This window comes from Crinia signifera, chromosome 4 (genome assembly GCF_055691185.1).
Source record: "Crinia signifera chromosome 4, ASM5569118v1, whole genome shotgun sequence".
Taxonomy (NCBI): Eukaryota; Metazoa; Chordata; class Amphibia; order Anura; family Myobatrachidae; genus Crinia; species Crinia signifera.
Window position 1 is genome coordinate 295268227 of NC_139220.1, and position 16774 is coordinate 295285000.

Below are 16774 nucleotides of genomic sequence, written 5' to 3' on the forward strand. Positions count from 1 at the left end.
TGGTGATCGCTCTCCCCGGTCATCCACTCGTGCTAGTGGTGACCACCCCCCGGGCGGAAGCATGGCCGATGACCATCGATGTCAGGAGAGAGCGACACCCCACTATCTACACACACACATCAAGATCTTACAAGGATGACCGTTCTTTACCGCCACAGCTAGGCCCTAAGCCGCAGCACCGCCACCAAGTAGGAAACGCTCAGCACTGTGTATCCAACCAACTAAAGACATCGCCCAAAAACAGAGCCACGCCCTCCGGGCTCAGATGAACACCATCGCTTCTATACAGCGCACTCCGCTGAAAGCTGATGGCGTCATGGCGAATAACACCCCCGCCATTGGTCAGCAGATATTTCTTAACTGCAGCGTTCACCGTCTTCCGTGAACGCTCCAGGCGGGGGCAGGACATCGCATTCCTCCACACTATCCTCGATATAATGGAGGACCACACCAACTTACATGCAGGCAGATACAATGAAATAAAATAGAGGTCCCGCACAATCACAGAGCGTAGCTCCAGAGCGGTCACCCGCCCTAAGTCATTGCCACCCAGGTGGAATATAATGACTCTCGGGACCCCAAAATTTCGCAGGGCTCGAATCAGCCCAGCCTGCAGCCCTTTCCACAGCATACCTCTGTCACCCAGCCACCTAACCTCCCCAGCTCGACCAAACACACGTACATCATAGGCGATGTTTGCCCTGGAAGCCCAATAGACAAAGGAATGTCCAATCATCCATATGGACTTAACGTCCTGTCGACCTGAAATATTTATAGAGAGGTTAGAAGGCTGTCGACAAGCTTGCATACCACGCATTCACCACACTTGTTAGGAGAGAGGAATGAGAAAAAACCGTGGCCGACCAGCTCTTGAGGCACAAAACACACCGTCTGGAGTAAACTAACAAGTACGCCATGCCTGATTGTAATTATAGCCGAATTGTGCCCCCAGACGGATGTGAAAACACACCTCAAGGCCCCCACTGGAAGTTGACGAGCGCTTATGCGTCCAGTCGACCATGGTGAAAAGTGACAGATAAAGCTGGCCGAATGTACCTCCGGAATGCTGCCGAGCGCCATCGACCCAGAGATTGAATTTCTGCGTCGGAGCGGCCCTCCGCAGCCGCCGAGGTAGCAGCCCCAATCCTAAAGGAATGAGACCCAAATTCCTTAGGATCGAGACCCGTGGCCTCCAGCGCCCGTCCCAAGACGTGACAAAATTGGTATTTGGTGAGCGGTGACCCATCCTCGTGCATCAGCCATGCGCCTGGAAGGTCCGGGCGCACCTGGGCGAAGGCCGAGACCAACGTCACAGGGCACGCCCTCTCCACCGTGCACGGGAGCAAGGACAGCCACCGCCCCCTCCCCGCCTGGTCCGTCTTGGAACGTCGCAGGTGACATAGCACCGAGTCAGCTTGGACCACCAGGTCGTCCACGGCCAAAGGCGAGGGCGTCCGTTTTGACGGGGCCACCAGCTCCCCAATCCTGAAGGCCCCGTGGTATGCCATCACGTACGCCGTGCGGAACAAGAGTACCTCGTAATAAGGCCAGCAGATGTCCCCCAGGGCGTCCAGCAGTGCTGGAAGTAACGACATATCAATGGGACGCCTGCAGTCCGGGGGAGCGGGTGTAGCCCGCCGCCAACCACGCAACACCCTAGACACCAAAAATGACCGAGACGGGTCCGCCCTACCCTGCAGTGAGGAGAAAAACGACACCCCTGCCAAAACCCTGCGCACGGAGGCGACAGAGCGACCATTGGAGTATGCACTCCATACAAAGGCCACCATGGCCGCTTCAGGTGTCTTACCTGCTTGCGGAGCAGACAGTCTGAACTGCTCCCACTCCTGCCATCCAGCCTGATAGCAGTGGAGCGTCCGTGGCGCGATAGCCCGCATGGCTAGCCCCTCCATTCCGGCCTGATCATCTGCCAAATATAAGAGGGACAGCATTCACCAACAATAGATGCATCAGGAGCCAGGGCCCGAAACTTCTCCCAGTCGGCCCTGGACAGTGCGTCTGCCACAGAGTTCTCTACTCCGGGAACATGTTGTGCCACAAACTGTATGTTGAACAGCAGGCATCGCAGCACCAATCGCGCAAGCAGGCGAACTACAGGCATGGAAGCTGAACCCTGCCTGTTAATAGAGTGAACCACTCCCAAATTATCGCACCAAAATATGATGCTGGAGTCGCGAAGCCTGTCTGCCCATAGCTCCAGCGCCACTACAATGGGGAACAGCTCCAAGAGCAGTAAGTTTTTTGTGAGCCCTTCCGACACCCATTCTACCGGCCATGGGGCAGCGCACCACGACCCGTGCAGGAAGGCTCCGAAACCCACCCCGCCCGCTGCATCAGTATACAATTGTAACTGCGCATTGGTGCACGGGCTCGCAGGCCAAATCAGGACACCGTTGAACTGCTCCAGGAAGGAGAGCCAAGTGCGTAAATCCCTCTTGATCTCTGCAGAGAGACGTACATAATGGAGGGGGTGCCTGGCGCCTGACATGGATCTCTCCAACTTTCTACAAAAAACTCTACCCATGGGTATGACCCTGCATGCAAAATGCAGAAGTCCCAGGAGCGACTGAAGCTGGTGCAACTGTAGCTTACCCGTGGCCAATGCAAGGCTAATGGCTCCACGTAGCCGAGACAGCTTGTCCTGGGGGAGGCGGCAACAGGCCGCAACTGTGTCTATTTCTATCCCCAAGAAGGACAGGCACTGCACTGGGCCTTCCGTCTTGTCCGCAGCAATGGGAACCCCGAACTCCCTGAAAAGATCTTGCAGGTATGTCAGCAGGAGCTTGCAGCGCCGAGAACCGGCAGGGCCCACACACAAGAAGTCATCCAAGTAGTGGGCCACACCAGCTTCGCCTGAACCCGACACTACGCACCAATGCAAGAAACTGCTAAATCGCTCGAAATAGGCGCAAGAAATCGAGCAGCCCATCGGTAAGCACCTGTCCACGTAGAAACCCGTGGGAAGGCGAAAGCCCATGAACCGGAATGATTCCGGATGGAGAGGGAGAAGGCGAAAGGCGGACTCAATGTCCACCTTGGCCAGCAAAGCCCCGTGTCCGTGGCTGCGCACTATATCAAGAGCCTGCTCGAACGACTGGTACCGCACGCGGCACAAGTGTTCAGGGATGGAGTCATTACCAGAACTGCCCGGGGGATGGGACAAGTGTTGGATAAGCCTAAACTTGCCGCTAGTCTTCTTGGGGATGACCCCTACAGGGGAGAGAACCAGGTTCTCTATAGGGGGAGACGGGAAGGGACCCACCATCCTACCCAAGCTCACCTCTTTGTCCACCTTCTCTAAGACTACCCCGGGCATCTGCATTGCGGATTTTAAATTACAGGGGGCATGCGCTACCACCTCCCCCCGGATTGGTAGGCGGAAACCCAGGCGGAAGCCTTGCTCTAAAAATTCAGCCTCCTCCCTACGCGGGTAACGTCCCAGCCAGCCGGCCAAGCGGTCAACCCGTACAGGAGAAGGGGCCTTACTGAGGTGCGCTCCCGGCTGCTGCAGCCTGGGAGGTGCCTCCCTGCTTTCCTTTCCTGCAATCCCTAAATGGGTGATTGCCCCAGCATTTTGAGCATGCGTGCTTGAACTTGCAAGAAGCTCCCAGGGCGCAACCCGCTCCGTTAAATGCAAAGCAACGCCCGGCGGGGGCTCCCCCCGCCCTACCGTGAAAGGGTTGTTGTTGCTTGCGAGGGGCGGGGCTGGAGGCTGGTGTAGCCGCAGGAGCAGCCGCAGGAGCGGCCGCCGGCTTTGGCCCCATCCAAATCTCCACGTCTTTACACCCCAACGCCATAATTGCCAGCCCTGACTGCTTGCGACGGAAGCTCTCATCATATGAGCGCCATGAGGAGTCGGCTTCTGACAGCAACATCTGATGAATCATGTGCATGTAGCGCACCATGTTCATGTGTTCCTGCGGTCTTGTTTCTAAGTAACAAGCCGCGAACATAAACATGCCCGCCTGCCACCGGTGATAGGTGCAGTAGGCCTCCTCCCCGATACCCCCTCGCTTCTTAGCCGCGCGATATTCCTTTTCAGCCTGCGCCGTCATGGCGAAGAAGCTGACGTACTTCCCGTCCCTAATGCGTTCTTGAACGCTGCGCCTGAGTCCTCTGAGCACGGCTGTGTTCTCACACTGGACCACTTTGCCCCTAGGGAACAAAGGGGACCCCGAGCTGCCACTGGAACTAGAGTGCCTGCGGCACCTGTGCCTGCGACGCCTGCGGGATTTGCGGCCCCCATCCTCCTCCGACGACCCCGAGTCGGATCCGCCGGAGGAAGATGAGGTATGCGCAGCCCTACGCTTGCGCCGCTTGTGCTTGGACGCTGACCCACCTGAAGTACCTTCCACTCGTACGAGGCTCATCTGTGAGGGCTCCTCCACCAAACCCACTGGGGGAGTTCCGGAAGCAACGATATCCCTAGCGCTGAGGGGGGCCGTAGGTCTTGCCCTTGCCGCCGGGGCGGCCCTAACTGACAGGGCCGGGGCAGGTATCACTGAGGAGGCCGGAAGCAGGTGACTGTCTCATAAAATTGGAAAGTAGGGACAGGAACTGCTGTACCCCCCCATCTGCAGCCGCAGGTAGTGGGGGGGTTGCTATGGGAACCGGCGCAGCAGGCGCAGGGGCCTGAGCACTGCGCAGGGGGAGCAACCTGGCCCTTCTAAGGAGCTGCCGCCTCGCCATGTGCAGCGAGGACCTCATCCCTAGGGACCTCGTTCCCCTAGGTGTGTCAATGGGGGCTGATGGCACTATCTGGGCCCTAGTCGGCCCCTGACTCCTACCTCTGGCCCTCCCGCGGCCCCTACCCGCCCCGCTGGGGGTGGGAGGGGGTGCTCCTGATGGGAGACCCCTCTGTGGCAACCTGGAGGCCAGGATGGGGATGGATGAGGGACGAGTGGTATACAGGCGCCTATCTGCGTCCTGTGTCTGTAGAGGGGTGAGCTGTGGGGCCTGCACAAAAGCGCCTCTGGCGCTGGACCGGGCGGAAGGCCGCGATCCAGGCCTGGCGGTATTGCCCGGCGTGCGGGGGCCTAGCCCTCTCGCACGAGTGTTTGCTGCGCGGGCTCTACCCCCGCCCGACCCCCCCTGGCCGCCGCGACCACCGCCGCGCGTGCCGCGGCCTACACCTGCATTACGCGAGGTCCGGCGCCGGGCCGCGTCATCAGCCGGCGCCACGACCATCGCGCCATGACGCGCGGGCGGCACGGGAGCCGCAGAACCCCGCCGCGATCCCCTCCGGTCCCCACTGGAACCACCAGGGACCGCGCCGCTAGGCCCCGCAGCCTTCTAATCCGCCTCCGCCGCATCAGCAAGGCGGGCGGGCGGGCGGGTAGCCCTACGCGGCCTGTAGGCCATGGATACAGCTATAGAGAGGGACAGATGAGAAGAGAGGGACAGATCTATAAAGAGGGGGAACAGAGGAGACAGAGAAAGTATTAAAGATGAAGAAAAACGCTTGCACAGAAAACAGATATTGATTGCTGCAGAGCAGCGCTTGCCTGATCCTGCAGCAGCTTTTTCAGACAGAGGGAGAACTTCCTGTAAGTATGTTCCTTTTCTTCCCTGTCTGTACCCTCCCACTGCTCTGATAGGCCTTGTGCCCATCCTATTAGCATATCAGCTGACCTTCCAGCGTAACCTGGGGAACCCATCAGGGGTTTATGCTCACTCAGTGCTTATTCAGCATTCGTGGTTCTATCTATTTGGATTTTTTCTTAGGATTATCTCTTTTGTCAGTGTGGGAAAATGCTGTTATTTACAACGTTATTGGCACAACAAGAGGATTGTGTATTATATGTTTTTTTTTATAAAGACCACAGAATGTTCTCCTCTGTTTAGATGTCAGAAAAGATTGTATCTGGATGTTTATATTTTCCAAGTTCTAAAAACTTTTTAAATGGCGCAACAATGCGGTGAGCCCCAGTGTGTCCAAGTTGTCAGAGTGATATGTACTGTAGCTGTTATATTTTGTAGTCATTTGATTGGCTAAAGCTTGGACAGGCCTGTGAATGGTCTGATCCTCTGGCTAGAGGCTGATTGTAGTCCAGCCAACTTTAAAATCAATTGGATGCAAATGAAATTACAATCGGCACCTATGCAAAGGGGGTGTTAGGGTTAGGATGCGTGACAGGTGGGTCTATGTTTAGGCAGGGAGGGGTTTGATAGTTAAGCACAAGCGGGTAGGGTTAGTATTCTGACCACCGGCATCCCCACCACCAGTCATCCCTATGAATCCCCCTGACCCAACCTCTTCATTGGCTGTCCTTTGTACTGTCAGTCCTTAACACAGTGTATAGAGGATCTGATGCTGCTTCATACTTGCCTGTGCTGTATACTGTCTCACCCTACCACCGTGTTGTTGGAAGCTGCCCCTGATCACCAAGGGTTTCCTAGCAAGTTTTGAATTTACGCTTTACTTCGTAAACTTCTAATAAATGGCATCACAGCGCTGAGGTCATGGGTTTTATCCCCACCATGGCCCTAACTGTGCAGAGTTTGTATATTCTCCCTGTGCTTGCGTGAGTTTCCTCCGGGCACTCCGGTTTCCTCCCACAATCCAAAAATATACTGGTAGGCTAATTGGTTTCCAACAAATTAACCCTAGAATGTCTGTGTGTGCGTGTACATGTGGTAGGGAATATAGATTGTCAGCTTTACTGGGGCAGGGACTGATGTGAATGTTCAAATATTATCTGTAAAGCGCTGCGGAATATGTGTGCGCTATAGAAGAAACTGTTAATAAATAAATAAATAATTCTGTAAATGCTTCTACTTGCTGAATCTCACACATTTAAGGTCCCTATACACTGTGTGATTTACCTGCAATTTGATTTCTTTTCCCATGAGTGATTGCCGCAATCACAGGAAAGAACCCAAATTGCAGGTGAATAACAACGGGTGCGACGCAATATAAAGTCCCAAGCGCATTGCACAGCTCCCTCTGTGTCGCCATTGCTGCAGAAGCAATCTCTCGGATTACTTCAGAGTCAGGCCGGCTTGGCTGAAATTACACCGCTACCTAAATAACCCGGGTTTTTGCCCTTTGGAATGACCCAGGTCATGAGACCCGGCATTTCAACTATGCAAGCGATCAGGGTTGAACACGGGTTCAATCCGGCTCGTTGTACAGGGTAACCCGGGTCGATGCAACCATGGACCTATTCATTGCAATGCAATAGTCGGCGCTGGGAGATGCTGTCATCAGGCTCAGGACCCTCCTCATTATGCCGGGTGGGGACGCTGGTGTAAATGGGGTTCACAAGCCGGATCGCAACCAGGTTTGAAAGAGAATGCATTGTTTCAAGAGTGTATCAGTTCTAACTGTGGTACGTTGTTCTCATATCCACCAAGATATTTCTGTAGCGGTCCCATGATGAAGGGAATTGATAGCCCCAGTCGAAAAAATTACCCACGGTCAATGACCACTGTCCACGGGAAACTGGATACCGTCCGATGGAATGTACTGTAGATATAAATGTGTCTCAGTAGAAGACATACTGTAAAATTCTGCTATGAAATGATAAAACTTACTTCGGGCTTCCATGGAAATTGCGCTTCCCAGAGGTATTGTTTCCTGTACAGGAGTGGCAGGTCAGTGATTTACAGTACTGGGGCCTCAATGACAGTCTATGAGGGAATTGTAGTAATTAACGGTAAATAGAAGGCAAGAACACTATAGGGTGTGTACTTAGAGTCCACACATATTTTCTTTTTCCTCAATTGCACACATCCTGCGATTCCCAGGCCAACATTCCTGAGTGACTGGATTATACAGCCCACCAAGGACCTTCTCAATTGGCTGGACCAATCTGCAATGGTAGCCAATCGATAGGTCGACAGTAAATAGGACCACATGTCAATAGGTTGACCACTATTGGTCGGCAGGCAATAGACCGACACATGAAAAAGGGCTACCTGGTCTAGGTTGGCAAAAGCAAACGGTTGACATGTCAATGGTCGACACACTTTTTTTTTTTAATTGTCTTATCGACTTACTTCACCATCCAAGCTGGCATAGAGGGAGAAAATAATAGCCATCCGAAGGGAGGCGGTACACGAATATGGTGTCCATGTCGACATAGATACAAAAAATGTGACACTCTCCTGTCAACTATTTTGTGTGTCGACCATTTCCATGTTGTCCTTTTGCTTGTGTTGACACTTTGTCAATGTCAACCTTTTTCATGCGTCGACCTATTGACTGTGTTGCACCTATCTATATCGGTGCGTATTTCCCTATAAATTGTAAGCTTGTGAGCAGGGCCCTCCTACCCCTTTGCCAGGAATTCAATTCGCCGCAATAATCTGTTTTTGCATGTACAACAGACATTTATTCTGACTCGCAAAACGTGTCTTTTTTAATTATCTGCAAAACTTTACACATTTTTACGTGATAGTAAATGAATGCTTAATGGGAATGTCTTCTCACCACCTCTTAATCAGGTGAAAAGATGGGGAAAAATGCTATCTTAAGAAAAAAATGTCAGAAACACTGGCAGTTCCCCCTTAATGACTAATTAGGCTCTTTTCATTTTAATTAGCATAATTTGTCCATGGGTTAACAAAATGCAAAGTGCAGAATAATGGTTGTAAGATATGGGACTAGTATATGGAGTGCCGAATGAATGACAAAGGTGTTTTTAGGCTGCAGGTGGCATTTCTAAAATGACAAAAAAAAAACTACTGATGCCACTTTCAGACATGTGGCCTGGGGATTTCCCAGATCCTGGTTCTGAGCTCCATGACCTTCGTCAGGAGCAGGTGGTGGACAGGTTGATGTGCGTTCATCTACAAGTGTGAAGGTAGTAAAATTGCCATTTTTAGTGATGAGTGGTTTTTCATTTACTCTTTTTTTTTCTGCCAAATTCAGAATTATGCAGATTGTTCTTATTGGCTATCCAAAACATGCGATTGCCCACAGCAAAAAAATACCATTTTCAAGATCCAAGTAGGTTCGGGAGGAAATGACTTCACAGAAAGGGTAGTGGATAAGTGGAATAGCCTCCTGTCAGAGGTGGTAGATCAATTTTAACCGTGCTTGGGATAGGCATATGAATATTCTAGCAAAGAACTAAGGGTCAAAAAGGGTTGAGATTATAACTAAAGGACAGGGCAGGATAAATGGACCAAGTGTTTCTATGTAACATACCATGCCATTCTGTCCTGCATTAACCAACAAGTGACCATGGGGGTTATTCTGGTTCACTCCTTCTGGGAAATTACTTCTTAAAAAGACAAAGCCATGTGCACGGGGGGGGGGGGGGGGGGGGGTGGAACATGTTCAGAGAGCGTTGGATTTGGGTGAGTTATTTTGTTTCTGTGCAAGGTAAATACTGCTTTATTTTTACACTGCAATATAGATATCAGTTTGAAGTAAAACCCCACCCAAATCTAACTCTCTCTGCACAAGTATCATCTATCATCTATGCAGTGCACATGGTTTTGTCCATTTGAGAAGGAATCTGCCAGAAGGCGTGCCCCGTCTCCCATGATGGGGCACTCTGTATGCCATAGGCGTTAATGTGAATGTGCAGACCGATGCAGCGAGCGCCTTTGAAAAAATGTTTCCTTCAGCACTTCATGGGCGTGCTCACAAAAATGGTAGCGCGCCCTTATAAACACTGAGTGGGCCCCAGAGAACGCAGACGTTTCCCTGCCTGCTTGGAGTGAGCGGATGACATCACATGACGTCAGCCCCACCCCCAATTCAGACTTCAGTCCTGGGCTACTTTTCTGCTGCAAACAGAGGAAAAGTCGATTGATGGTGAGCAACTATCAAATTATTTTTCCTATGTGCGGCCGCATGCGAATGGATGTGTAAGCGTTCTTAGCGAGGGGTTCCGGCCAGCATAGCGGGCGTACGTTTGCCCAGACGTTGTTAACCTGCTCGCTAGGCTCCGAATATACACAGCCTAGCGAGCAGGCCCGAATCAGGCCCAGTGTTACAAGTTTGCTTTATTGACTTTGACTAGAAATAACATTTATAGGGAAATTGTAAGACTTTATTATGTATACATTTTGCAATTATTGTGGTTGTCTGACAGCTTTATCGTTTTTGCTCTACTAGAATCTCCGGTTAACGTCTTAAAAGCTCTGGAACTCAATGAAGAAATTAAAGGAGTTGCACTAGCGGCTGGACTTTGTACGCAGAGGCAAGGAATTGAGGAGACGGACATCGCTTTCCAATTGCAGAACAGAACTCACTTTAGTGCACCAACCAGACAGTTATATCCAGGTGGGTTACACACGTGTCATGACACATTTATGACTGTTATAAAAAGCTATATTACACAGAAGCTGTAAATCCTAAATCCATGTTCTCCGTTCATCTAATCACTATAATACTGTACACTTTAGAATAATTAAAGAACACACCATAGAGCCAGAATATAACCTCATAATTCATCCAATTTGCTTTAAATAGAAATATTTAGAACATATAATGCCGTTAAACACAACATTACTGGTGGGCTTCTCCCCACTTTTTATGTGCATACTATAATAGGGACATTAAAGATTTAGTGCCAGATGTACTAAACTTTAAAAGTGATAAAATGGAGAGTGATAAACAGCCAGCCAATCAGCTCCTTACTGCCATGTCACAGGTTATGTTTGTAAAATAACAGGTAGGTGCTGATTGGTTGGCGGTTTGTTATCACTCTCCATTTTATCACTTTTCATGGCTTTGTACATCTCACCCCTAGAGTAAAAAGAGTAAAAGAAAGGTTGTTTACATAAGCCATGTTTGTCCATGATTGTGTAACATGGAACTGATTACTGTAATGCCAGGGGTTGTTGGACATTCTTCTTATTTCTTTGAACGTCATCTCATCCATTGGTACAGATAACCCATTCCCAGAAGACTTCTCCATTCTCATCACTCTCAAAGTAAAAAAGGGAGCTCAGTTCTTCCTACTCTCCATTTACAATGAAAAAGGCGTGCAGCAGCTGGGTGTGGAGATTGGGCGCTCCCCTGTCTTTGTGTATGAAGATCAACATGGACATCCGACTCCTGAAAACTACCCTTTCTTTAAGAAGATCAACCTGGCCGATGGCAAGTGAGTATTATTACGCACTATTAGCATGCTGGACCGCCAAACGTACATGTTGTTGGGAATTGTTGATCATGGTTTTCTGTGTTGTTTAATCTGTAGGTTTGCTATCTCAGCAGTGCCTGCAATTAATATAATACCATTTTAAGTGCAATATATACAGTTGTTATTTCACTTATTACCATGGAAACTCTAAAGACACATCCCTCACAAGACAACAGTCTGCAGAACTTAGCTCAGCAGAAACTTTTGTTAGGACCATCTCATTCCCAACATACCAACAGTTTAAACAGCTGGAATCAGATCTCTCTACCCTACAGAAGCCCTTCTTTCTGCATTCCTAGCTGAGAAGGATCCAATCAGAACTGGAGTGTTGTCCCAGTTTAACCATGACAATCTATTTTCTCCCTGCTACTGTATCTTGCCCCAAGTCATCATGACTCCTCTGGGTGTGCTGCTCTTCCCACTGTTCATCTTCTCCAGCAGCGCTCATCTCTCCCCCTACAGCTCATCCCACATCACAGTGTGCCTCCCCACTCTTTACGACATCACTAAATCCTCTCACTGACACTCTAAACACTCATCCCACTGAAACCCCCCTTTTGCCACTGATTGCCCCCCTTGGCACCTGATGTGTCCAGACTAAAAGGGGCACCAGACCTCCAGACCATCAGGTGCTGAAAAATCTGGTGGTGCACCTGTGTGTGTGTGTGTGTGTCTATATATTTGTATATACTCCAAGAAAATGGACACAAATCCTCTTTATACCACATTTAACATGAATCGTTAATCAGAGAATTAGCAAATTGAGCAAAATAATACTCATACACATAGATGTTGCAGAGTATTCTCAGTTTGATTGGCAGGAAGCCAGCATTTAGAGGGTGGAAACATTGCATTTCTCTGTGGGCATTTGTTAAAATTGAGACATGACAAGGCATTTTTTTGGGTGGATTTCAGACATCAGCAATGACCACTATCAGGCTGTAGCTTTAGGAAAAATGTGGAAGCCCTAGACAGGTGCAGATAGAAAATAACTATTTAATGGTTAGATTTTTTTGCGAATGGGTCTGCAAAATATTTGCTATTTGCTGCAATCACAATTGGTTTCTCTTTCTGTCAGGGTGAAAGCTTACTCCTCGCAGTCCACTGCAAATTCTCTGATTAGCGATCCATGCTGATTTAGGTGATTTAGATGCAGTTTCCTTTCTTTTAAAATAGCGTGATTTCACCAGACATCCTCACTGACCCCAGCAGCGTGATTTCACCAGACTTCCTCACTGACCCCAGCAGCGTGATTTCACCAGACATCCTCACTGACTCCAGCAGCGTGATTTCCCCACACATCCTCACTGACTCCAGCAGCGTGATTTCACCATGCATCCTCACTGACCCCAGCAGCGTGATTTCACCACACATCCTCACTGACCCCAGGAGTGTGATTTCACCAGACTTCCTCACTGACCCAAGCAGCGTGATTTCCTCAGACATCCTCACTGACCCCAGCAGCGTGATTTCACCAGACATCCTCACTGACCCAAGCAGCGTGATTTCCCCAGACATCCTCACTGACCCCAGCAGCGTGATTTCACCAGACATCCTCACTGACCCCAGCAGTGTGATTTCACCACACATCCTCACTGACTCCAGCAGCGTGATTTCACCATGCATCCTCACTGACCCCAGGAGTGTGATTTCACCAGACTTCCTCACTGACCCCAGCAGCGTGATTTCACCACACATCCTCACTGACTCCAGCAGTGTGATTTCACCAGACTTCCTCACTGACCCTAGCAGCATGATTTCACCACACATCCTCACTGACCCAAGCAGCGTGATTCCCCCAGACATCCTCACTGACCCCAGCAGCGTGATTTCACCAGACTTCCTCACTGACTCAAGCAGCGTGATTTCACCAGACATCCTCACTGACTCAAGCAGCGTGATTTCACCAGACATCCTCACTGACTCCAGCAGCGTGATTTCACCATGCATACTCACTGACCCCAGCAGCGTAATTTCTCCACACATCCTCACTGTCCCAAGCAGCGTGATTTCACCACACATCCTCACTGACCCCAGCAGCGTGATTTCACCACACATCCTCACTGACCCCAGCAGCGTGATTTCACCAGACATCCTCACTGACCCCAGCAGCGTGATTTCACCAGACATCCTCACTGACTCCAGCAGCATGATTTCCCCACACATCCTCACTGACCCCAGCAGTATGATTTCACCAGACATCCTCACTGACTCCAGCAGCGTGATTTCACCAGACATCCTCACTGACCCCAGCAGCGTGATTTCACCAGACATCCTCACTGACTCCAGCAGCGTGATTTCACCACACATCCTCACTGACCCCAGCAGCATGATTTCCCCACACATCCTCACTGACCCCAGCAGTATGATTTCACCAGACATCCTCACTGACCCCAGCAGCGTCATTTCACCACACATCCTCACTGACTCCAGCAGCATGATTTCACCGTGCATCCTCACTGACCCCAGCAGCGTAAATTCTCCACACATCCTCACTGTCCCAAGCAGCGTGATTTCACCACACATCCTCACTGACCCCAGCAGCGTGATTTCACCACACATCCTCACTGACCCCAGCAGCGTGATTTCACCAGACTTCCTCACTGACCCCAGCAGCTTGATTTCACCACACATCCTCACTGACTCCAGCAGTGTGATTTCACCAGACATCCTCACTGACCCCAGCAGCGTGATTTCACCAGACATCCTCACTGACTCCAGCAGCGTGATTTCACCACACATCCTCACTGACCCCAGCAGCATGATTTCCCCACACATCCTCACTGACCCCAGCAGTATGATTTCACCAGACATCCTCACTGACTCAAACAGCGTGATTTCACCAGACATCCTCACTGACTCCAGCAGCGTGATTTCACCATGCATCCTCACTGACCCCAGCAGCGTAATTTCTCCACACATCCTCACTGTCCCAAGCAGCGTGATTTCACCACACATCCTCACTGACCCCAGCAGCGTGATTTCACCACACATCCTCACTGACCCCAGCAGCATGATTTCCCCACACATCCTCACTGACCCCAGCAGTATGATTTCACCAGACATCCTCACTGACTCAAACAGCGTGATTTCACCAGACATCCTCACTGACTCCAGCAGCGTGATTTCACCATGCATCCTCACTGACCCCAGCAGCGTAATTTCTCCACACATCCTCACTGTCCCAAGCAGCGTGATTTCACCACACATCCTCACTGACCCCAGCAGCGTGATTTCATCAGACTTCCTCACTGACCCCAGCAGTGTGATTTCACCAGACATCCTCACTGACTCCAGCAGCGTGATTTCACCACACATCCTCACTGACCCCAGCAGCATGATTTCCCAACACATCCTCACTGACCCCAGCAGTATGATTTCACCAGACATCCTCACTGACCCCAGCAGCGTCATTTCCCCACACATCCTCACTGACCCCAGCAGTATGATTTCACCAGACATCCTCACTGACCCCAGCAGCGTAATTTCTCCACACATCCTCACTGACCCCAGCAGCGTGATTTCACCACACATCCTCACTCACCCCAGCAGCGTGATTTCACCAGACTTCCTCACTGACCCCAGCAGCTTGATTTCACCACACAACCTCACTGACTCCAGCAGTGTGATTTCACCAGACATCCTCACTGACCCCAGCAGCGTGATTTCACCAGACATCCTCACTGACTCCAGCAGCGTGATTTCACCACACATCCTCACTGACCCCAGCAGCATGATTTCCCCACACATCCTCACTGACCCCAGCAGTATGATTTCACCAGACATCCTCACTGACTCAAGCAGCGTGATTTCACCAGACATCCTCACTGACTCCAGCAGCGTGATTTCACCATGCATCCTCACTGACCCCAGCAGCGTAATTTCTCCACACATCCTCACTGTCCCAAGCAGCGTGATTTCACCACACATCCTCACTGACCCCAGCAGCGTGATTTCACCAGACTTCCTCACTGACCCCAGCAGTGTGATTTCACCAGACATCCTCACTGACTCCAGCAGCGTGATTTCACCACACATCCTCACTGACCCCAGCAGCATGATTTCCCAACACATCCTCACTGACCCCAGCAGTATGATTTCACCAGACATCCTCACTGACCCCAGCAGCGTCATTTCCCCACACATCCTCACTGACCCCAGCAGTATGATTTCACCAGACATCCTCACTGACCCCAGCAGCGTAATTTCTCCACACATCCTCACTGACCCCAGCAGCGTGATTTCACCACACATCCTCACTGACCCCAGCAGCGTGATTTCACCAGACTTCCTCACTGACCCCAGCAGCTTGATTTCACCACACAACCTCACTGACTCCAGCAGTGTGATTTCACCAGACATCCTCACTGACCCCAGCAGCGTGATTTCACCAGACATCCTCACTGACTCCAGCAGCGTGATTTCACCACACATCCTCACTGACCCCAGCAGCATGATTTCCCCACACATCCTCACTGACCCCAGCAGTATGATTTCACCAGACATCCTCACTGACTCAAGCAGCGTGATTTCACCAGACATCCTCACTGACTCCAGCAGCGTGATTTCACCATGCATCCTCACTGACCCCAGCAGCGTAATTTCTCCACACATCCTCACTGTCCCAAGCAGCGTGATTTCACCACACATCCTCACTGACCCCAGCAGCGTGATTTCACCAGACTTCCTCACTGACCCCAGCAGTGTGATTTCACCAGACATCCTCACTGACTCCAGCAGCGTGATTTCACCACACATCCTCACTGACCCCAGCAGCATGATTTCCCCACACATCCTCACTGACCCCAGCAGTATGATTTCACCAGACATCCTCACTGACCCCAGCAGCGTCATTTCACCACACATCCTCACTGACTCAAGCAGCGTGATTTCACCATGCATCCTCACTGACCCCAGCAGCGTAATTTCTCCACACATCCTCACTGTCCCAAGCAGCGTGATTTCACCACACATCCTCACTGACCCCAGCAGCGTGATTTCACCACACATCCTCACTGACCCCAGCAGCGTGATTTCACCAGACTTCCTCACTGACCCCAGCAGCTTGATTTCACCACACATCCTCACTGACCCCAGCAGCGTGATTTCACCACACATCCTCACTGACCCCAGCAGCATGATTTCCCCACACATCCTCACTGACCCCAGCAGCGTGATTTCATCACACATCCTCACTGACCCCAGCAGCATGATTTCCCCCACACATCCTCACTGACCCCAGCAGTATGATTTCACCAGACATCCTCACTGACTCAAGCAGCGTGATTTCACCAGACATCCTCACTGACTCCAGCAGCGTGATTTCACCATGCATCCTCACTGACCCCAGCAGCGTAATTTCTCCACACATCCTCACTGTCCCAAGCAGCGTGATTTCACCACACATCCTCACTGACCCCAGCAGCGTGATTTCACCAGACTTCCTCACTGACCCCAGCAGTGTGATTTCTCCACACATCCTCACTGTCCCAAGCAGCGTGATTTCACCACACATCCTCACTGACCCCATCAGTGTGATTTCACCAGACATCCTCACTGACTCCAGCAGCGTGATTTCACCACACATCCTCACTGACCCCAGCAGCATGATTTCCCCACACATCGTCACTGACCCCAGCAGTATGATTTCA

General features: G+C 50.9%; 1 protein-coding gene across 1 annotated transcript in view; it reads left to right on the forward strand.

Annotated features, from left to right (window-relative positions):
- COL5A3 (collagen type V alpha 3 chain) overlaps positions 1–16774 on the forward strand; it is a 196262-nt gene that overhangs the window by 67900 nt on the left and 111588 nt on the right. The window contains exons 2-3 of the mRNA XM_083180418.1: positions 10094–10261; positions 10871–11084. Of these exons, the coding sequence (XP_083036544.1) occupies positions 10094–10261; positions 10871–11084 (382 nt within the window). The remainder of the gene's footprint in view (positions 1–10093; positions 10262–10870; positions 11085–16774) is intronic.